Genomic DNA, 24,745 nt, shown 5'->3' with positions numbered 1-24,745 from the left:
ACACTCATGGGTGAACTGGATTTGTCCAGGGCTGAATTTCAAAGTCCAACCCTAGACTTATGTAAGCGGAGTTGAATTTCCTGTTTTCTACCATTCTAAGCAATGTTTCGATGATGAACTTACTTTTTAATCAACATGTTAATTATATCTACAGTGTGTTTTTGTATCTCAAATATTGTGTTGACTTATCTAAAGACAATTATTGCAGTAATGGCATTCAAAGGGTAAAAAATCAATCTCAAACCGAAACGCAATCATATGGAATACCAGCAAATAAACAGACAAGTAATCCAAACGGGGTCCAGAGTGGTCAGTTGAGGGATGGCCTGGACCAGTCCTGGACTCCTAACGGGGTCTAGATCTTGAACCCTAACCTAACCCCTGGCTCCCTCCCTGAGCTCTGGGCCTTTGTGGGGCTGGGCCGGGGCCGTGACGCAGATCCTTGTTCTTTACAACATCCAACTGGAAGCAATTGGATGTTATAGAACACCTCAACTCAGCCCCCTTCTTTAAAAAAAAAAATTGCTTACAGCGCCCCCCGATGCATTCAATTTATTCTCATTTGAACAAAGTATGATGAAAACAAAATTAAAAATATGAAAAAAAGTTTTGAAAAAAAAAATAAAAAAATAAGAAAAACATCTGAAATAATTTATTATGCCCAGGAGATGGTTTAAATATGCAGAAAAAGTACATTCAATTCAAAGGACTTAGCAATTGATCTTATAATAGTGGGTGAAGAAAGAACATTTCGCAAAATGCTAATTGCTTCAGTTGTAGCATGATCCCCGTCCATCATTGCAAACTCGGCAAATAGGCAGGTTACTTCCGTTTACACTCAAACGGCTTCCTTTTACACTGAGATGCTGCTGCTGTTATACGATAGTAATGACTCCTCTTTCGAATACCTGCACGTAGTTTACGACTTATGTGTTAGCAAGATTAGAAATTTAAAGCTGATGAGCACAATAATGTACTGAAATTAGAAGAAAAGGCTGTTCATTTATCTGGCTGTTGAGTTTCAGAGGAACTCTAAAGCACGCTGCTGTCACGGGTCGTCACGGAAAGAGAACAGCAGACGAAGATTTATATTCCAAACAGACTTTACTGAGACTTCGGACTTGGTACAACTCATAACATACGCTAATAACCGACAAAACGTTAGAACAGAAACAGGACTATAAGTACACACATGGTAAATGAGAAAACTAAGAAGGGACAGCTGGACGAGGATTAACCCTCTGGAGTCCAAGGGTATTTTTGGGGCCTGGAGAAGTTTTGTCATGCCCTGACATTTGTGCTTTTTTCAGTTTCTTATAAATATCTAAATGGCTAAAGTCTAATCTCACTGTAATCAGCACAAACTAGGCTATAATAATATGTGAGCAGCATGTATGTACATGATTGTGTTTTTGAGAAAAAAAAAATGTTATGCGTGGTTAGTGAAAAAACTAAAAATGTTAAAATCACTTGAATAAGGCAATAAAACACATACAGAAGATTGGTTCCCAGGAATTTTGAGAACTGGAGCTTGTTAGCCTAGAATTTTTTTTTTCTAAATGATGTGAAAATCATCTTGTTTACTCACTTACAGAAAACAATATATTGATTTAAATTTTCTAAGACACTTTTTGTTGGTAAAAGTCATATGCGAGTAGGCGTCGACTATCATGAATTCACACCTAAGAAGACAAAGGCCTGCATAAGGAGCTGCATAAATGAGCCATTCAGTCAGCTGTGTCACTGAGAGGGATGAGTTACAAGAAAGAATGTGAGGACAAAATAAATGTATATAATTTTATGTTTGTAGTTTATTTAGAATATATTTAATTATCCCACAACATAATTTAATATTCACTTGTGAGTGCAGTTAAAACAGTTTATTAGGAAAAATCAAAGCTGACTTTCAAACTGAATTTTTGCATCATTACTCCGTCACACAAATCCTTCAGAAATCCTTTTAATAATCTTATTTTCTACAAAAAAACATTTATTGTTATTATTATCATCATTATTATTATCATTATTATTATCATTATTATTAATGTTGAAAAGAGCTGAGAATATTTTTTTCAGGTTTTTTAGGGGGGATAAATTGAAAAGCGAACAGCAATGATTGTTACATTTGTTACAGTTACATTTATGGTTACATTTATATTATTTACATCAAGCTTTTGAATGGTATAGTAGTGTATATTGTTATTGAAACTTCATAATATTTCACTTGATTATACATTTAGTCAGGAATTATAGTTTGGAAAAAAATCTAACTAGTAAAATGTTTACACGTTATGTGAAAACTAGTACAAGTATACAAATAAATAAAAAGAGACTTACTCATGTTTATGAACTCTGCTGAATAAAAGTGCTTCATCCTTTTTTTCTGAGGAAATCCAAATCTCAAATCCTCAACCACATCACATCTTTTTGGGGTGAATTATGTCTTATTCCTCTCATCGCGAAGCAAACAGTAAAATAATAAATAGTCTTCAAGAACAGTCTCGCTGCGTTGTCTTCTGTTGTGTGGGCGTATTCAAAAAGCCGCGCGCTTCAGTGAAACATTTAAATCTCAAAAGCGCGCTCGGCGCGGGGGCGTGGTCGCATTAGAAGATAATGAAGGGAGACGTGAAAAACGGACATCGCGTTGTTTTCATATGGATTACTTTATCACAGAATATTTGTTTTCAGCAGCACTTGTTTAGTTTTAAAAGTAGACATGTCAGGCTTTCTCTAGCTATCTCTCTCATGTCTCTTCGTTGAGTATTCACTGAGTTACAGTTCATTTTAATGACGCATTTGTATCTGAAGATCAGCGCAGACAAAGGCTGCAGACAGCACTCCTTGTTTGTTCTCTTTATTTTATAAGTGCACAAAGTTTTGTTGTTATTATGTCTGTATACAAAAAAAAGTAGACCCTTTACAGATTCGATTGATGTATTGCACTTATCTGTACGATCAAAACTGAAAGTGTAATTTAAGTTATTTTCGGGGTTATCACCAATACCCCAAAACGCGTATACGCGTTAATCGACTCCAGAGGGTTAACTAATCAGAAACCATGGAAACTAATGAGAGCTCATAACAGACAAGACCTTTAACTAAACTGAACGTAATTGTGACATTAGCTCCCCCCTCAGAAGGCGTGACCTCACGCCACAACAGTAGATGACAGAAAAAGGGAAACGAGGGTGGAGGCTTAGGTGAAGGGCGTGGTGCTGGTGAAGGACTGGAGCCTGGAGAATTTTGAGGAGGCCAACACCATGGTGGAGCAGACGATGGGAGGAACCAGGGAGGAGCTTTGGCTGAAGGACAGGGCGACACCCAGAGGCCGATCCACGGAGGCGGACCCAGGGTACCTGGAGGAACCAGCGGAGCGGAGAGATCGACGAACCAGGGCGACATCACAGGCCTGGAAGCCCAAGGTGGAGCGGCTGGCTCGCCTGCTGCGGGCGGCCCGGGGATTCGGCTGACCAGGGCGACGATGGAGCCAGCAAGGACGACAGGGAAACCAGAGGAAGGGAGGAGCCTGGTAAAGCCAAAGGGGTGGAGGGTCGAGGCGAAGCCAGAGAGCCGGAAGTCCGTGGCGGAAGCTGAGCGACGACCGACCGAGGTTTGTCCGGATGTACGAGGGAGCCCCGAGGAGTCCTAGGGACAGACGGGCCTCGGTGGAGCCAAAGGAATGCAGAGCCGGAGTGGAGCAGGCGGGCTGACAGGTCGAGACATGGGCCTGGAGGGCCGAAGTGCAGCTGGGAACTCAGCGCAATCCCAAGCTGGTGGAGGAGAAGCCTGAGGCGAGGCTGATGAGCTGCATGGAGCTAGCGGCAGAGGCAGAGCCGAGGAGCTGGATGACACCAGTAGAGCCGACGAATTCAGGGGACTGGCTGAAACCAGTGGAGGAGATGGGACCAGGAAATCTGATAGAGTCATCGGAGAAGGAAGATCTCCAGACGGGACTGGAGTCTCTAACAATCCGGACGGGACTGGCGAAGACAAAGGTTTGAGGGTGGGTACTTGGGTGGGAATTGGATCTGCGGACCACAGATCTATAAGGTTCATGTCCGCTTCTGGCTTTAAGGTGGACTGATCAGCGTGCTTAGTCTCCTTGGCTTCTGTGGGCTCTGGCTCTGATTCCTGAACAAGCCCCGTTGGTGTCTCAGGCTCGCTGATTGTGAGGGAAAGGCCGCCATGCTGGAGCATCGAGCCCAAAAATACTCCAGCCACCTTCGGCTTTCTGGTCTGAGGAGGAGACGTAATACTGGCGAGTCCCATCCTTTCTGTTTTATTTTGATGCGGTCGGGTTATTCTGTCACGGGTCGTCACGGAAAAGAGAACAGCAGACAAAGATTTATATTCCAAACAGACTTACTGAGACTTCGGACTTGGTACAACTCATAACATACACTAATTACCGACAAAACGTTAGAACAGAAACAGGACTATAAGTACACACATGGTAAATGAGAAAACTAAGAAGGAACAGCTGGACGAGGATTAACTAATCAGAAACCATGGAAACTAATGAGAGCTCATAACAGACAAGACCTTTAACTAAACTGAACGTAATTGAGACAGCTGCAATGCTCAAGCGAATGCTAATCAGACATTTAAATGTAAAGCAGCAAGCTCATTGGCTGCATATGCAACATGACCAATCGACCAAATAGTAATAGAGAGCCCACATGTCACTTTTTGTGGGTGTGGGTATCAGATGGCACCTCCCGCCGTTCCTTGGGGCACCAGCCAAAGACTTTCACTTTGACAATAAAGAATTAGAATTACAAAAATTGGAGGGAGTTTACCATCTGATTAATCTGTGATAAGTGAGATACTCTCAAAATTCTACAACATCCAATAAACAAAAACAAAAAAAACACACTTTCAAAAAAAAAAAGAATTAATAAAAAAAAATATATACAAGAGTAAACACTCACTATATATTACTAAGGAAAATGACTAAACTACTAAGAAGATTGAATCAATAATCAAACAGAAGCTACAAACTATTACACATATGGGTGTTAACTGAATGAATGCCAAGTAAATGAGCAATGAATGGGTAGTTAGCAGTTTATGGGGAAGTCAATTGTGGTCACTCTGGATGCTGGTTATGGAATAGTAAATAAGAATTTACTGTGAATACAGATAGCGTGCCTAATGTATCTACTGTATCTGGATACACTGACCCTGGATAAACAGTCTCTACACAAATAGCAATTTCATATAGCAGCAATCGAATAACAAGGCCTTTGGGAAACAGTTTGGTTAGCTTATATTTCTTACTCATCCCCTTCTTTCCAACTGTGGTGACGTGATTGGGTCATAGCATTCCAGGTATCCGCCCATCACGTCCCACATTTCCATCCTGTGGAGCTTGTTGCCTTTTCCCAAAATACACAGTTAAATAAAACAGTGTCTTTAGGACCTTCGGTATATTTTTTATTTATTTTCCAAACCTTTCCAAAGTCCTTGTGGCAATGTCCAAACTTAAATCCTCGAAGGTTTTTCATATTTGTATATTTGTAATGTATGTACATTTATAACACTATTCTTTGTATTATATCACCTTTGCATCAAATTACAAAAAAATTAAAATAAAAAACAGTTAACACTAATTCGAGAGTGTTTCTAATGCAGCATCTTTGGAAGGGATGGTAAATTTGACATCGTTCTCTCTTCTGACTGCCGTTATCAGTCTATCTCAATTTTCTTCTTTTATTGAAAGTCATGAAAACACTATCATGGAGTTTTTCTTTTGCTGTCTGAGCAAATGGGAATGAAAAAAATATATTTGTGGTACTCTTCCATTCACTGCCCTTCAAGTTAACCCAACTATGACGACTTCCCCTGCTGAGAAACCTGGAAATGTGAAACTTTTTTAAAGATTCAGAACAGTATGTGTCTAATCTAGAGTTCTAACTTCTAGATGGCAATGAAAATCATTAAAAATGAATAAATACATATGTAATTATGTGTGATTTGATGAGTTTGTGTGCATGTGGACATTAGAGAAAGGGTTTACAAGCGTGTCTTTGTGTTTTAATCTGACACAGAAACACTGAGGAATAAACCCTAAATCCAGCACAGAGGGGTTCAGTGAATGTGGTGTTAAATGTGTATAAGTGTGTGAGTGTGTGTATGTCAGAGATGCTGTAGAAGGACAGAGTGCCAGCCGACACATCCACATACACTCCTATTCTCTTAGTGGAAGAATGGTCTGCAGGTAAATCAGTGTAATTATTATTGTGACGGACAGCAAACCCTTCATCAGAGCACCACAGACTCCAGGATTTGTCACTGAATCCAAACCAACAGTCATCAATGCATCCTTTCCTGGTGATTCCTTTATATGCCACTGATATTTCAGCATGCCCAATCCACTCAATCTCCCAGTAACAGCGTCCAGTCAGATTCTCTTTACACAGAACCTGAGGAATATCCTCAAATCTGTCGGGATGATCAGGATACGGCTGTTCCTCTAACACACGTGTAATCTTCCGGTTCTCATCAGACAGGACGAGACGAATGTTTGCTGTGTTTGGATCCAGTGTGAGATCACAGGCATCTGAACACAAGAAGAGAGAAACATCTATAACAACAAACACTAGACAAGTGTGTGTGTGTGTGTGTGTGAGAAAGAGAGAGAGAGAGAAAGAGTGTGTTTGTTTTTGTGACATATCAGGACACAACTTTGTATAATGACATGGGTATGACACAGGTATTACAAGGAGAGGGTGACTATGAGGAACATAACGCATGTCCCCATTTTCCAAAACGCTTATAAACCATACAGTATTAGTTTTTTTGAGAAAGTAAAAATGCACAAAGTTTCCTGTAAGGGGTAGGGTTAGGTGTAGGGTTGGTGTAGGGCGATAGAATATACAGTTCGTACAGTATAAAAAACCATTACGCCTATGGGATGTCCCCACTTTTCACAAAAACAAACAAGAATGTGTGTGTGTGTGTGTGTGTGTGAGAGAGAGAGAGAGTGTGTGTGTGTGTCAGAGAGAGAGTGTATGAGACTGTGTGTGAGTGTGTAAAAGTCAGCTAAACCTGACAAAATCTCAGAAAACCTCCCTTTGGGGACGTCCTCATTTGTAAAACTGGTATAAAAATAAAGTATACAAAGTTGTAGTTTTTTTAAATTGTAAAAATGCAGAAGGTTTCCTGTAAGGGGTAGGTTTAGGTGTAGGGTTGGTGTAGGGTGATAGAAAATACAGTCTGTACAGTATAAAAACCATTACACCTATGGATGTCCCCATTTAGTTATTAAACTTATAATTCATATGATCATGCAGATTTTTAATATCTACAAATGATTTTAACAGATGTTATACAATGATTAAAAGATTTTGTTAACTTACAAACACTTTGCTGCTATTGAGGTGTGATGATGATGGGTAAGTTCAGGGTTTGGTGGTATGAGTAGTTTAAGGGTTGGGTAATGATGAACAAACAAGTATTTTCTTGAAAAAAAACATTTTCTATCCTATTGATGTATGATTCAAGGAATACATCCTATTTAATGAAATATTAAAAGAATACTCATATAAATGACAAATAGTAGTATGCTTAATTTTCAGTCGAGGCAATAAAAATGTTTTACAGTTTTCACCAAAATTACAATGTTACTTAATGTCTTAACCCTCTGGAGTCTAAGGGTATTTTTGGGGCCTGGAGAAGTTTTGTCATGCCCTGACATTTGTGCTTTTTTCAGTTTCTTGATAAATATCTAAATGGCTAAAGTTAATCTCACGTATCAGCACAAACTAGGCTATAATAATATGTGACCAGCATGTATGTACATGATTGTGTTTTTGAGAAAAAAAAGTATGCGTGGTTAGTGAAAAACTAAAAATGTTAAATCACTTGAAAAAGGCAATAAAACCACATACAGAAAATTGGTTCCCAGGAATTTTGAGAACTGGAGCTCGTAGCCTAGAATTTTTTTTTTTCTAAATGATGTGAAAATCATCTTGTTTACTCACTTACAGAAAACAATATATTGATTTAAATTTTTTAAGACACTTTTTGTTGGTAAAAAGCAATTATGCGAGTAGGCGTCAACTATCATGAATTCACACCTGAGAAGACAAAGACCTGCATAATGAGCTGCATAATGAGCCATTCAGTCAGCTGTGTCACTGAGAGGGGTGAGTTTACAAGAAAGAATGTGAGGACAAAATAAATCTATTTAATTTTTTGTAGTGTATTAGGATATATTTAGATTAAAAGTTATCCAACAACATAATTTAATATTCACTTGTGAGTGCCAGTTTAAACAGTTTATTAGGAACAATCAAAGCTGACTTTCAAACTGAATTTTTTGCATCATTACTCCAGTCACACCAATCCTTCAGAAATCCTTTTAACAATCTTATTTTCTACAAAAAAACATTTGGATTGTTATTATTATCTTTATTATTATTATTATTTTATTATTATTATTAATGTTGAAAAGAGCTGAGAATATTTTTTTTTTAGGTTTTTTAGGGGGATAAATTGAAAAAGAACAGCAATGATTGTTACATTTGTTACAGTTACATTTATTGGTACATTTATATTATTTACATCAAGCTTTTGAATGGTATAGTAGTGTATATTGTTATGAAACTTCATAATATTTACACACTTGATATTACTACATTTAGTCAGGAATTATAGTTTGGAAAAAGTCTTTGGAAAAAGTCTAACTAGTAAAATGTTTACACGTTATGTGAAAAATAGTACAAGTATATAAATCAATAAAAAGAGACTTACTCATGTTTATGATCTCTGCTGAATAAAGTGCTTCATTCTTTTTTTCTGAGGAAATCCAAATCTCAAATCCTCAAGCTCATCACATCTTATTGGGGTGAATTACGTCTTATGTCCTCTCATCGCGAAAGCAAACAGTAAAATAATAAAAACTTGAAGAACAGTCTTGCTGCGTTGTCTTCTGTTGTGTGGGCGTATTCAAAAGCCGCGCGCTTCAGTGAAACATTTGAATCTCAAAAAGCGCGCTCGGCGCGGGGGCGTGGTCGCATTAGAAGATAAGAATGGAGACGTGAAAAAACGGACATCGCGTGTTTTTCATATGGATTACTTTATCAACAGAATATTTGTTTTCAGCAGCACTTGTTTAGTTTAAAAGTAGACATGTCAGGCTTTCCTATAGATATCTCTTCATGTTCTCTGTGTTGAGTATTCACTGAGTTACAGTTCATTTTAATGGACGCATTTGTAACTGAAGATCAGCGCAGACAAAGGCTGCAGACAGCACTCATTGTTTTGTTATCTTTATTTTATAAGTGCACAAAAGTTTGGTTGTTATTATGTCTGTATATACAAAAAAAGTAGACCCTTTACAGATTCGATTGATGTATTGCACTTATCTGTACGATCAAAGACTGAAAGTGTAATTTAAGTTCTTTTCGGGGTTATCAGGAGAAAATACCCCAAAACGCGTATACGCGTTAATCGACTCCAGAGGGTTAAAGAAGCATTTACATAACGTTTGTGGAAAGCGTGGTTAGTTAAGTTTGTTACAGCAGCTAAAAGTCCGATACCCACAAAGGTACTGAATGATTAGTAAACATTTAGAAAAACAACTTTAAACTGGCTACTGCAAAAACATGAACAAATGATTAATAAATGATTAGTAAGATGTGTGAATAGGGTGAATTCTGGAAATGTGGGACACTTTTTGCCACTGAGATGACTACTCATATAGGTACTTATGATTAGTAAATGTTTATTAACATTTACGAATTATTAATAGTTTAAACTTTAGTTTGGGTATGACAAAAACATACATCATTTATTAATTATTTGTTCAAGATGTGAAAACAGTAGAAGTCTACACAACAAACGAAGGCCAAATATATGACCTTTACAGACTGTGATTAAGTCAAGTCAAGTCAAGTCACTTTTATTGTCACATCACCACAGCACATGTGCCTTGGTCAGTGAAATTCTTGAGAGCGTGAACCAGAAATTGCAGAAAACAGTTAACATATAACCATACAGACTTCAACAGGTGAAAATATGCAATATGCATATAGTCAGTACACACAGTGTACTATTGGACATACTTACAGTTAGCACTACACATTTTACGCAATATGTACATACATACAGTTAGCACTACACATTATACACTATACACAAAATGTACACATTCTACATTATGTAGAAAATATATACGCATGAAACTATGCTAAGGTGCAACAGAGTGTACGTGGGCTGGATACAGAAATGTTATGGATGTGCATTGAGATGGAATCCAGTGGTAGCAACCAGGTAAGATTATTGTATTAACATAGTTCGGTTAGCTGTTGAAAAATAGTTCTGTAAAGTTTAAAGTCCAGTGTGTGTCATACCACATTGTGGAGTATGCTGTAGGGTGTATTAGTTCAGACCGTTCATAAGTCGGATAGCCTGAGGGAAAAAGCTATCCCTCAGTCGGCTAGTGCGGGATCGGATGCTGCGGAGACGTCTTCCTGAGGGCAGCAGAGAGAGCAGACCTGTGGGAAGGATGGCTGGGAGTCACTGATGATACTCCGGGATTTTCCTTATACACCGCCTGGTGTAGATGCCCTGGAGGGAGGGAAGCTCACCTCCAACAATGTGGCTGGCAGTTCGCACGACCCTTTTCAGAGCTTTGCGGTTGCCAGCGGTGCTGTTTCCAAACCAGGCAGTGATGCAGCCCGTCAGGATGCCTCTCTCTAGTGCAGGTGTAGAATGATCTGAGGATGCTGGGGGTCATTCCAAACTTCCTCAGCCGTTCAGGAAGAAGGAGGCGTTGATTTTTGTGCCTTCTTCAGCACTGCATCAGTGTGTGTAGACCAGGTGAGATCCTCACTGATGTTAACACCCGAGGAACTTGAAGCTGCTTACCCGCTCCACAGGTGTCTGTCGATGGTGATGGGTGGGTGTGTTTCTCTGCTCTGTCTCCTGAAATCCACCACCAGCTCTTTGGTCTTGTCGATGTTGAGTGAGAGGTGTGCATGTACAGTTCTCTCTCCACCTTCAATACCATGACTTAGGTGCCCTTGAGCAAGGCATCGAACCCCCAACTGCTCCCGGGCCTACCGCCGCAGCATAATTTGGCTGCCCACTGCTCCGGGTGAGTGTGTTCCACAAAGTGTGTCGTGCACTTCGGATGGGTTAAATGGCAGAGCACGATTTCTGAGTATGGGTCACCATACTTGGCTGAATGTCACGTCACTTTCACTTTTCTCCTGACACCATTTAGTCAGGGTGCTCACCTCCTCTCTGTAGGCCGTCTCATCGTTGTCGGTGATCAGGCCTATCACCGTTGTGTCATCAGCGAATTTGATGATTGACGTTGGGAGCTGTGTGGTGGCTGTACAAGTCATGTGGTGTACAGGGAGTACAGCCGCGGGCTGAGGACACAGCCCTGAGGAGCCACCAGTGTTGAGGGTCAGCGGGGATGAAGTGTTTTGCCCATTTCTGACCACTTTCTGGCTTTTCTGCCCGTTAGGAAGTCCAGGATCCAGCTGCACAGAGATCTGTTTAAGTCCCCAGAGTCTGGGAGCTTCGCAACAAGTGTGGCAGGCACTATGGAGTTTAAATGCTGAGCTGGACGCTGTAGTCCACAAAACAGCATTTCTCACATAGGTGTTCTTATTTTCCAGGGTGGGAGAGAGCAGTGTGTAGGGAGGGGGAACAAAGCTGAAGGCAATAGCATTCGTCTGTTAGAACGGTTGCTACGATATGCCAAATGTTGTAGCGGATCCAGTGAGGGGCAGGCAGCACAGAGCAGATGTAGTCTCTGATGTGTCTCTCAAAACACTTACTGAAGATGGGTGTGAGTAGCAAAGGCAATAAGGGACCTCCAGTCATTCAAGCATGTGATTTTATTTTTCTTTGGTATGGGCACAGTGGTGGTGTTTTTGAAGCACGAGGGAACCAAGCACAAGACAGAGAACAGAGAGAGGGAGAGGTTGAAAAAGAGGTTGAAAATGGTCTGTTTAAAAACAAATCACATCGGCTAGCTGGAAATGGACGCATGCTCGGAGCACACGGCCTGGGATGCCATCAGGACCCGCTGCCCTTGCGGATATTCACCCGTCGGAAGGATCGGGTTTCATCCGCGACAGGGGAGATGGAGAATTGCCACCTGACACATCTTCTGCATCAGCTGCGGGAGCGCTCTCTGTGTGGGTGGTGGTGTTGTGAGCCTTCGAAACGAGACATAAAAGTTATTCAGCTCGTCCGGTAGAGAGGCGGCAATTTTCACAGTAGCTGGTTTGTTCCCTTTAAAGTCTGTGATTTATATTGATTCCCTGCCCACATGCCTCTTGCATCGATGGTGTTGAATTGTTCTTCAACTATGTTTTTGTATTGTCTTTTTGAGTCTCTAATCCATCACCTTAGACCCTAACCTGCTTGTTTGCGATCATCATCCAGCGTTTCCGGATTTAAAAAAGCGCGGATGTCCGCACTGACAGAGGCTGCTCGAACATCGCTATTAATCCACGGGTTTTTGGTTGGGGGGGGTAGATGTGGATTGTTTTTTGTCGGGCACTACATCTTCTACACACAGCTTCCTGATGAAACCACGTTACAGTTTCTGAGTACGGCCTCTATGTCGTCATCAGACGCTGCCCGGCACGAACATGTCCCAGTCTACGTGATCAAAACAGTCTGTAGTATAGCGTCTGATTGGTTGTAAGCCTGACCAGCATTGAATTGTACTGAAGGGCGGGTGCTTCCCGTTTCAGTTTCTGCCTATATAGCAGGGCAGCAGCAGAATGGAAGAGTGATCCGATTTGCCGAAAGGTGGGCGTTGGGGAGAGATTTGGTAGGCGTCCCGGAAAAGGGGGAGTAGCAGTGGTCCCAGTACACAATCACCACGCGTGTTGATGGTGATGTGTTTGAAAATATTTCGGAGCTATTGTTTATTGTTCTGAGTTGGCTTTGTTAAAGTCGCCGGCCCATAACAAAATAAACGCTGCATCTGGGTACGGCGGGTTCCTGCTCACTTTATATTTCCCATAATACAGTTTCCTTGAGTGCCTGGTCTGTGTTGGCTTGAGGGGTTATGTAAACAGCGGTGATTAATGACCGAGCTGTTGAATTCCCCGGTAGCCAGAAGAATGGTCGACGACCGGCAGAAGCCATATGAAAATTCCAGATCCGGGAGCAGAAGGATTTAATAGCGTGTAGGTTCCTTTTCACATCACACCACGGAGGTTGTTGATTAAAGAAACACAAACGCCCCCACGACGAGGTCGTCTGCTTTTTTTCCTTTTGCGGTTGCTGTGAGCTCTTTCGTGGTCTGTCCGAGCGGTGGCACAGAGAACTCCCGTAAGCGCTCGATGGCTGAGTCTGGAACCACTGCAGACATCCAGGTTTCTGGTGAGCAAATAATGCAGCAGGGCTTGTTTCTCGTTTGGTATGAGATTACGTGCACTTGTGCGGTTCTGGCAAAGTTTTGTTGTCCAGTGAACTGAACGTTAGCACAGCAAAATGGATGGGAGAGGAGGTCCGGACTAGGGGACGAGACGTCTGAGTCTGACGAGGACGCCGTCTCTCTTCCCTCTTTCTCGGGCGGCGTTTCCTCGGTCGCGCACCTAAGCGCAGCCCAGACAAAGGTCTCTGATGCGGTGTCTGTAAACAAAGCGCCAGCGTTCAAGAACTCAAAGTCCACGACGTAGGAACCAATGTTTAGAAGCGTGTGTCTGTCGTAGACAGTTATACAAACAACATCCAACACGTAGAACAACAAAAAAACAAGTAAAACAAACAAAAAAAGCAAAGTTTACTCGGAGCTCGCAACACGGCCGCCATGCTCGGCGCCATCTTGGAGGAACACGAATAATAATGAGTTATTCGATTATGAGTTAACAATATGTTAACATGAATAGTTCAGTGAATAGCAAAGAGCTTAAAATGACTGATTAAGCTCATTTTTCACAACATTAGAAAATGTAAAAAAGAGCATTAGGTAATATGTGAACTTAAGTTTAATGACAATTGTTAGCATCCAAAAGTACATTAACAAATATGCTTGTCATCATTGTTTAATTTCTGTTAAAATTATTTGTAGATTTTTAAGAAGTGCATGATCATATGAATCGAAAGTTTAATGACATTTGTATGCTTTTTTATTTACATTAAAAATTACCTAATGATTAAGGGATCATTATTTAATGTTCAAAGTACATTAGTAAGCATTAACAAGCACATATTTCTAGCTAGTGAATTTATATTAACTTATGATTATTATGTTAAGCATTATATAATGTTTGTTTATGATTTATTAATGAAAGATATTATAAAGTGTTACCTTTTTGGCATAATCAAGCAGCCCTAGTGTGTGTGTGTGTGTGTGTGTGTGTGTGTGTGTGTGGACCTACACTTTTTGTAGTCCTGCTGTTATCATGAACTCTCCCCCATGATCCACACTATAAAAAAACAAACATACATTAATGTTGATGTGTATCATGCACAGACATGTTCAGTACGTCAGTATAGAATGCTGCAGGGATGACATTGTAACCCACTCAAATAATAGAGTTGATTGATTGATTATTTCTGTCAATATTTCTGATATTTGAGAATAATTGTTTCTGTATTCACATTCATATAGTGTATGTATTTTTATTCCATACTTAATGCATAGTAGGTTTATATATATATATGACTACTAGAGAAGTGTATCAATGGTTGCTGATGTCACTTGCGTGCCAGCTCGTGGTGAGAGATGCAAGGAGCATTTTGGCTGTCGCTAAATTTTATCCATCCTCGTGATTTTATCTTTAAATATATGCCTGAAATGTTTTATTGCATTAGCTCATGAGATTGTAGGATGTTGTGTGTTCGAGGAGGTCGGACTGTTTCTTCACATCGAGGTTGTTTTATATTCACGCCAGGAGAAGAGAGACAAATTAGATTTCACTACAGATGGATTGCGCAATCAGAGGGCTTGTTTGTAAAGAAGGAAAAACATCTTCATCGTTCATTCCGGCGAGGACTCTGTAGGCATTCATACACTCCTGTTGACTGAACTGAGTCAAACAAATTCCTACTTTATTCAGGACTTTGGTATTCATATATAACTCTAACCGGGTTAAAGAATCAAAACCTAGAAATTTAATTCATGGGGTGTGACGAGACACTTTGCTCATGAGAGAAGATGAGAAACAAGACTGGGCTAACGAGATGAGACAAAATTTTTACACTGTATTTTTAAGAAATCCTAAATGATGAAATACATGACTAGAGAAATAGTCTGCAGGTACATTTTGGAATGTTTTAATTAATCATCTTGTAATAACGCTTAAAACAGTATGTGTAGCAAGGTTTTTTATTTTATTTCATAATAAATATTAATATATCATAAATAAGAAAACAGAAAAATAATAGAGTAAGCTAGTGTTAAAGGCCTTTTTTTGCTTTTGTTAATTGTATAATAAATAAAAAGAAAACAAATAGAATACAAAAAGATTAGAGATTTCTTTGGTAAATGAATAGTTTTTTTTTTTTTCGTGAATTATGAGCTTCTAGAACGGATGGGGGATGGGGGAGGGGGGAGACCAGAACTTTCTTCCACCCTCATAATGAGGTGAGACCCTTGAGCAAGGCACCGAACCCCCAACTGCTCCCCAGGTGCCACAGCCCATGGCTGCCTACTGCTCTGGGTGTGTGTGTGTGTCCCCCAATCTTGGATGGGACTAGTGGAATGCAGAGCACGAAAGATCAAAAATTACAGAACAACCAACACCATACTTACAAACAACTCACTTCAACTTTCAATTTAAATATAAAAATAAAATATAAACAAACATTATTGTTAAACAAAAAAGAAACTTAACTGAATGTTTTGCCCTGCAATGTAAAATACACACACACATATCTAAAACACAACTTTTGAAGTTATGTTTGTTTTTTAAAAATGTATGTTTCTAACAAGTAAGAATGTTTGAGGTGTGGGTGTGTGCAGTTTACGTTGTAGAACATAACATTCAATTATCATCAAGTTATGTTTTCCACAGACCATATTTTATTTATAAATTGAACCCTCCACCCATTATGAAGCCTAGGAATATCTTGAGGGAACCAAGGTGAATTAGTCTTCCAGATTTTGATGTCATCCCTGCAGCAATATAATAGTGTTTTGTCACACTTGAGTATATGCAGTTGATAGTTTGGATCCTCCAGTTTGTGGTTGAGTAGTTTCATTCCTGAATCTCCTGGATGATTGTAGCTCAGATCCAGCTCTCTCAGGTGTAAGGGGTTTGAACTCAGAGCTGAAGACACATAACCACAGCCTTCCTCTGTCACCATACAGCCAGACAACCTGCAGATGGATCAAACAGTCTCATTATCAACAAAAACACATCAACACTCACCAGTAAAGAGAATATCATTCGTAGTGTGAATTTATGTGAATTAATCTATGTTCTGACATAGATAAGAGTTCTCTTTATATGTCAGTGTCATGCACTTGATTGGCCATTTGTTGTGATAAACAGGAAAGTGTCTTCAGATGAATTCAATTCAATTTTTGTTAGACTAATATAAAAGCTTAGTATACCGTGGCAGCCCTCGTGTGAAGACTGAAGAATGTAAAGACCATTGACTCTACTGTTCAACTCCACTGAGCAGGGACACCGGCAAGGGATATAAGTATCACTTTTAAATCATTCTCTTTCCTACTACTTGTCTCCCTTCTATTTTCAGTTTTTTTTTAACGAATTCTTACTGTGTGTTTACAGATCCCTACTATCGCTACCACTCGAAAAACCACCCATCGGAGGTGCTACAGTTTTTTTTCCAAGATGGCGCCTGTGTACTGGGCTTGCCGTCTGTCGCTCTTGTGGTTGCTTGTCTGGTTGTCTGCTCTATTTTTAAACTGCTACACGCTTTTAATCAATGACCGTCAAGCACTCTTGGATATCCACAAAATCTTACACTTTAGATGTGGACTGCTCCTTTAACAAGACTGATGAGTCGTTCACATTGGCTATACCGGGACATATCCGCCGGTGGCCCCTCAACATCCCACGGAGGAAGCGAAGGAGGAAACCGCGGAGGATACATTGTGAAGCTGAAGGCTCATCTGCGGGCTGGCTTTCTCTCGGATCCTTCATCACGAAATCGCTTTACGGCGGCTCTACTACCTGGCGCCCACTGGACGTGGCATACCGGTGGCTTCGTCATGTTCTCCCCCTGCACCCGAACCCTGTTTCTCGTTCCGGTCTCCACCGAATCGGCCTCGGCTCTCGACATCGGGGAGTAACTCACAGAAATCTATGCGCGCTGGAAAGAGTGTCCTCATCTCCTGTTATTATCTCTCCACCGAAGATGGCATTATTAAATGCCCGTTCCTTGGTGAATAAGACCTTCTTATTAAACAACTTTTACTTAGCTTACAACTTGGATTTTATGTTTATCACGGAATCCTGGATAAAGGTTCGTGATCTAACTCCGTTTTCTGATCTGAACCCTGCTGACTGTACATTTTTTAACTCTCCTCGTCCGAGTGGACGTGGGGGTGGCATAGTAACAATTTTAAAGAACTCTCTCTCTGCACACTGTTGATTAGTCCCTGGAATGGCCTTTTCCAGCTTTGAATTTAAGTTTCTTCACTTGGACTGGAATGTCGAGTGGTGATTTACCGTCCTCCGCACTGCACTAAGGATTTTATACAGCATTTCACTGAACTGATCGGCAATATTGCCACAAATTACGATCACTTTCTATTGGTGGGCGACTTTAATATCCATGTCTGCTGTCCGTCTAACCCCTTATCAACATGAGTTTCTTATATTATCGATGCTTTTAAATCTATCCCAGTGGCTCAGTGATGCTACTCATATTCAGGGACATACGTTGGATTTTGTACTCTCATATGGGCTTGATGTGACTGATATTGTGCTCTCAGATTTTATGATCTCCGACCATAAGCCTATATTATTCACACTGTCTCTTCCAGAGCGCTCTTATTTTTCGAATACAACTGTAAGTCTTTCTCGCTTCTACTCTTCACAGTTTAGCACAAATTTCAACTTGTGTTTTGCTGAATGCTGCTCACAGTTGGACTTGGAGCAACCGTTATCTGACTTGGATGCTGATCAACATCTTAGCCTCTTGAACTCTGCCTGGCTTAAGGCAGCAAATGCAACTGCCCCCCTTAACCCTCACAAGCAAAAAACAAAATCTGTACTGTGGCAAAACTCTGATACCCGTCTCCTAAGACCAAACTGTAGAAAGGCAGAATGTAAATGGAAACAAGACAGGCAGCATATCTCTCTTCAAATGTTCAGAGACTCTCTTACTTCTTACCAGACTGCAGCTAAGTCTGCAAAAGCTGCATACTTTTCTAACCTAATTGAAACTAATCACTCTAAACCTAAGGTTTTGTTTTCAATTATTCAATCTGTTACCAATCCTTCTGTTAACACCTTGCCTGTTGCCTCTGATGGCTCTCTGTGAAAGCTTCTTGAGATATTTTAGTGACAAAATTACTAACTTAAGACTTGGTGTCTGCCCCACTTTAACTTTAACCATCTCTCCAATCATGTCATCTTCCTCAGCATTTTTGGATGCTTTTTGAACCCATCAGTCTCCAGGAATTGAAGGAGGTGATTGACCAATCTTAAACCCTCATTCTGCTCTAGCGATATCATTCAACCCAAATTTTTAAAATTAATTATTGATTCAATTGGGCCAGGTCTGCTGTCTCTTATTAATAGATGTCTCCAAACTGGCTCTCTTCCTGCCGACTTTAAAGTTGCTACAGTCACTCCTCTGCACAAGAAGCCTTCACTGGACCCCACTGTTCTAAAAAATTTTCGTCCAATTTCTGTTTTGCCTTTCAGTTCAAAAGTTTTAGAGAAAATTGTGCTGAATCAACTTCAACACTTTTTGACTAGTAATTCTATTTATGAGGTTTTTCAATCTGGTTTTAAGTCTGCTCACAGCACTGAGTCCACCCTTTTGAGAGTGTTTAAATTATATTTACCTCTCCACTGATTCCGGGGACTCTGTGGTTCTTATTCTTTTAGATTTATCGGCTGCTTTTTATACCATAGACCACTCCTTACTATTATCTAGATTAGAGTCTTGGGTAGGTCTAAAAGCAAATGCTCTGAAATGGTTTCAGTCATACCTATCTGACAAAGTTTTTAGTGAAACTGGGATTTTTTTTCTCTTCCCCTGCTCCTCTGACCTGTGGCCTTCCACAAGACTCTATTTTAGCTCCCTCTCTATTCTCTCTGTACATGCTACCTCTGGGTTCTATTCTAAGAAAACATGGTGTGTCTTTTCATTTCTACGCAGATGACACTCAAATCTATCTTCCAGTTAAGAAAAACAACTCCACTGCGATCACTTCTCTTCTCCAATGTTTAGAGGAGGTTAAATTATGGCTAGCCCAAAATTTCCTCTTTTTAAATGAGGACAAGACCGAGGTAATTGTTTTCAGTCCTAATGAGAACTCTCAGTGTATAAGCCCCTGAGCTAGAAAGTTTATCCTTTTTAGATCCTCACAGGTGCAGAACATAGGTAATATTATTGACCAACATTTAAAATTTGATAGACATATCTCCTCTGTTATTGGATCCAGTTTCTATCAGCTTCGTTTACTGTCTAAAATTATAAACTTTCTCACTCCAAAAACTCTAAAATTGGCTGTTCATGCATTTGTTACATCGCGTCTAGATTACTGCAATTCTTTATAATGCGGTATATCTAAATCTCAAATTGCGCGACTTCAGCTTGGTCCAAAATGCTGCAGCCAGACTTCTTTTAAACTGTCGTAAACATGAACACAACAATCCAATTCTTAGATCCCTTCACTGGTTGCCGATTTGTCAGAGAATAGACTTTAAAATTTCTCCTCTTCATTTATAAATCCCCTTCATAACAAAAGCTCCTGTCTATTTATCTGAACTTCTTCATCCTTATACTCCGTCAAGAAGCCTACGATCCTGTGACCAGGCTTTGTTGGTGGTCCCTTGTGTTAGGCTAAAGCGTAGAGGTGAGCGTGCATTTGCTCTGGAATACCCTGCCTTTAGAGATCAGACTGGCCCCTTCCTTGTCTATTTTTAAGTCCTTGCTAAAAACTTTTTTATTTTCCTTAGTGTATTGACTACTGTGATATGTTAAATTTTTAAATGGGTGGTTTTAAATTTTTGTCTGGTCTATTTTCCATGTATGTGTAATATTCTTGCTCTTCTGTAAAGCACTTTAGTCAGGCTGGAGGCTGTTGTAAATACGCTATACAAATAAAATTGAAATTGAAATCACACACTGTAGGCAGCACAATCTTAACAACCTGCGCACTTTGCCTATGTCTACTAATACACTGCTTTCTTTTTATATTGGTCTCTGGAATTTCCAGTCTGCTGGAAATAAAGCAGATTTTATTACTTCTACTACTAGTCTTTCAAGACTAAACCTTAATGGCCCTGACAGAGACCTGGATCAAACCAGAGGACAATGCTACACCTGCAGCACTCTCCAATAATTTCTCTTTTTCCCACTCCCCCCGTCTGACTGGAAGACATGGCGGTACTGATGGTACTCCCCTAGTTATGCTTGGAGACTTTAAAATCCACCTAGATAAGCCTCACACTGCAGACTTCCACACTCTGCTTGCCTCTTTTGATCTCAAGCGAGTGATAACTACGGCTACTCACAAATCAGCAAACCAACTGGACCTTATTTACACACCACATTGCTCCACTGATCATGTACTGGCTACTCCACTGCACACCTCAGATCACTTCCTCCTCACTCTTAACCTCAACATGCTTTCTGACACATCACTTACCCCTTCACATGTCATCTTTCGACGTAACCGATGCTCACTCTCACCCTCCCGACTATCTACTATGGTTTCATCTTCGCTTCCTTTCCCTGAACAGTTATCATCTCTTGATGCTACAGTGCTACTGATACTTTCTGCTCCACTCTTATGTCTTGTTTAGTCAGTGTCTGCCCCTTGTCTTCCAGGCCAGCTCATACCACCTCTTCTGTCCCTTTCTCACACTGAACAACCTCCTTGACAGCAACCAGTCTGGCTTCAGAAGTAGACATTCAACACACTTCTCTGACTACATGGCATCACTAGGTTCTGTCATTAAGAAACATAGCTTTTCATACCACTGCTATGCTGATGACACTCAACTCTACCTCTCATTCCATCCTGATGATCCGACGGTAGCTGCTCACATCTCAGCTTGTCTAACAGACATTTCTTTTTGGATGACAGACCATCACCTTCAACTCAACCTGGCTAAGACAGAACTGCTTATGGTTTCAACAAACCCATCACTTTATCAAAATTTCACCATCCAGTTAGGCTCATCAACCATAACTCCTTCAAAAACAGCTAGAAACCTTGGAGTTGTGATCAATAATAAACTGAATTTCTCAGACCACATTACTAAAACTGTCCAGTCCTGCAGATTTGCTTTATACAGCATTAGGAAGGTCAGACCCTTTCTTTCAGAACATGCAACACAACTCCTTGTTCCTCTTCCAGCCACTTCTATCAAACCTTTACAATTAACCCTCTGGAGTCGATTAACGCGTATACGCGTTTTGGGGTATTTTCTCCTGATAACCCCGAAAAGACCTTAAATTACACTTTCAGTTTTGATCGTACAGATAAGAGCAATACATCAATTTAATCTGTAAAGGGTCTACTTTTTTTGTATACAGACATAATAACAACAAAACTTTGGTGCACTTATAAAATAAAGATAACAAACCAGGAGTTCTGTCTGCAGCCTTTGTCTGCGCTGATCTTCATTTACAAACGCGTCATTAAAATGAACTGTAACTCAGTGAATACTCAACACAGAGACATGAGAGAGATATCTATAGAAAGCCTGAACATGTCTACTTTTAAACTAAACAAGTGCTGCCGAAAACAAATATTCTGTGATAAAGTAATCCATATGAAAACAAACGCGATGTCCATTTTTTTCACGTCTCCCTTCATTATCTTATAATGCGACCCCGCCCCCTGGCTGAACGCGCTTTTGAGATTCAAATGTTTCACTGAAGCGCGCGGCTTGAATACGCCCACACAACAGAAGACAACGCAGCGAGACTGTTCTTCAAGTTTTTTTTATTTTACTGTTTGCTTCGCGATGAGAGGAATAAGACATAATTCACCAGGACAAACTTCTCCAGGCCCCAAAAATACCCTTAGACTCCAGAGGGTTAATCCAAAATGCCACTGCAAGATGAATCTTTAATGAGCAAAAAGAACACATGTTAAACCTCTGTTCATCAATTTGCACTGGCTACCAGTAGCTGCTCACATAAAATTCAAGGCATTAATGTTTACCTACAAAACCATCACTGGCTCTGCACCCCTTTACCCAAATTCATTACTGCAGAGTTATGTGCCCTCTAGAAACTTGCGTTCTGCAAGTAAGCGACACATTATTGTGCCATCTCAAAGAGGCACAAAATCTTTTATTACTTACTTTTTCATTAACTGTTCCCTCTGGGTGGAATTACCTGCCCAGCAGCTGAGCAGCTGATTCCTTAGCCATCTTCAAAAAACAACTAAAAACACATGTTCCATCTTTATTTGACCCTCTAACTCTAGGACTTTCTATTAAAGCTCTTACATATTGTTCACTTATAGTGCACTTGCATACTGTTGCTCTTTTGTTAGTTTTGATTGCTTCTATTGTCCTCATTTGTAAGTCGCTTTGGATAAGTGTCTGCTAAATGACTAAATGTAAATATAATGAAAAAGATGCATTGGGATCAGCATTTATAGACATTCTGAACTCCACTGGTGTCAGACAACACTTGTCAGGGCCTACTTATTGTCCTAATCATGCTTTAGATTTAATACTGTCACATGGAATTGATGTTAATGGTGTTGAAATTCTGCAGCAGACTCAAACCAGCTCTGATTCTGATCAATTTTTTGAAAATCACAAAGAACTGAATGAAACTGTTAAAATGTTTGATTAAATAAATATTTCGATTCAAAGTAAATAAATTTTAACAAATTAATTAAACAATTTATTGCATGCATTAATAAATTAACTTTGATAGCTCTGCATTGGTTCTTAAATGTGAATTTACTTTTGTAAATGTAAATTTAATTTTGATAATCAAATTTATCCTGAAAGTAAACATTAGCTGTGTATTTGTATGTTTTTATTTTCGACTCACACACACATTAGGTAAATCCCTTAAATACCTCAATATCTGCAGCTGACAGTTTGGACTCTTCAGTCCACCAGAGAGCATCTTAACTCCAGAATCCAGCAGGTCATTGTTACTCAGGTCCAGCTCTCTTAGAACACAATTTGAGGATTGAAGAGCTGAAGACACAATTTCACAATGCTGACCAGTGAGATTACAGGTGGCCAATCTATAAAAACAAAACAAAAGTGATTACTCATTGATTTAAATGAGTACCAAGACATTTAATGAATGATTTAATTATCAGTTCTGGAAGTGGATTGACAAGTAGCACACAGTTTCAGATCTGCATTATGGTTCTGTTCTGGGCAAGAGATCCCTTCTCATCAATGCAGCCTACCATGGACAAGAGCAGGGAGTGCAGTGATAACCTCCTTAGGGTAAACGGAACAGAACCAACATATAAATGTATTACAGTTTAGTGACGGATACTCACGTCACTGATGACTTTGTGTTTTTAAATTACCCATCACTTAAGGTTTAAATTAAATGAATTAAAATGTAATTGAGGGAGTTTAAGAAGAAAAATAACAATATAATAATTCAAAAATAATAATAAACTATGATTTCATCTTCAACTAGAGATTAACATGGAATATCATATGTTTATTTCAATTTTATTTAGAGAGATGTATTAGTTTTCCTATTTTTACCCAAAATAGGATGGAGTGAGCATTACTGAGCACTAACACATGTAATGTCTGTTTCATTCATACTCATAGCCGGAGGGTGCCCTCAGGTAGAAAGTTAAAATATAGCTCATAGAAGTATTAGAACTCATGACATTCCAGGAAATCCCTAAAATAGACAAAAACATCAAGCTATTGCTGCGACAATATATCTGTGTTGTTCAAGTCATCTGAGGTATTTTCATAATAATTAATGATATCAAACCTCAGTATCTGCAGCTCACAGTTTGGACTTTTCAGTCCATCAGAGAGCAGCTCCACTCCCTGAATCCTGCAGGTCATTGTTACTGAGGTCCAGCTCTCTCAGGGCATGGTTTGAGGATTGTAGAGCTGAAGACACAATTTTACAACTCTGACCAGTAAGATTACAGCCTGCAAGACTGAAAGATCAAAACACATACATCAACAGTCAGATCATCTACAAACAAAAATAAACATTATGGCTGGTTGACTGTAAAGTATATCTTAAACATTTTTAAATACCTCAGTATCTGCAGTTGACAGTTTGGACTCTTCAGTCCATCAGAGAGCAGCTTCAATCCTGAATCCTGCAGGTCATTGTTACTCAGGTCCAGCTCTCTCAGGACAGAGCTTATGGATTGAAGAGTTACTGACACTACTTCACAATGCTGAGTAGTTAGATTACAGCCAGAAAGACTAGAAGAGATGAAATATTACATAAATTTAAAATTTTAGTAAACTAACAGTAAAGACATGTACACTAAGTTCCTGAAAGAAATCTGGAACAAAAAAATTATGCATCTGTGCATTTAGTGTCATTTTACTGTTTTTCACAGATTAAATCTTTACTGCTTCTAATTTTCATTTAATACTTTACTTTTACTATTACTTATACTTTCAAA

The 24,745-nt window shown here is 39.7% G+C and overlaps 1 protein-coding gene across 1 annotated transcript in view; it reads right to left on the bottom strand.

Annotated features, from left to right (window-relative positions):
- Positions 1-6,421: 6,421 nt before the first annotated feature.
- LOC109054615 (NACHT, LRR and PYD domains-containing protein 12-like) overlaps positions 6,422-24,745 on the bottom strand; it is a 55,980-nt gene continuing 37,656 nt past the window's right edge. Inside the window, 7 exon segments of the mRNA XM_042753842.1 lie at positions 6,422-6,562; positions 14,364-14,411; positions 16,133-16,306; positions 23,189-23,362; positions 24,088-24,146; positions 24,148-24,262; positions 24,366-24,539. Of these exon segments, the coding sequence (XP_042609776.1) occupies positions 6,553-6,562; positions 14,364-14,411; positions 16,133-16,306; positions 23,189-23,362; positions 24,088-24,146; positions 24,148-24,262; positions 24,366-24,539 (754 nt within the window). The 3' untranslated portion in view covers positions 6,422-6,552.

Source organism: Cyprinus carpio, unplaced genomic scaffold (genome assembly GCF_018340385.1).
Source record: "Cyprinus carpio isolate SPL01 unplaced genomic scaffold, ASM1834038v1 S000000168, whole genome shotgun sequence".
Taxonomy (NCBI): Eukaryota; Metazoa; Chordata; class Actinopteri; order Cypriniformes; family Cyprinidae; genus Cyprinus; species Cyprinus carpio.
The sequence above is the reverse complement of the archived record's forward strand: the minus strand, read 5'-3'. Positions and strand labels throughout refer to the sequence as shown.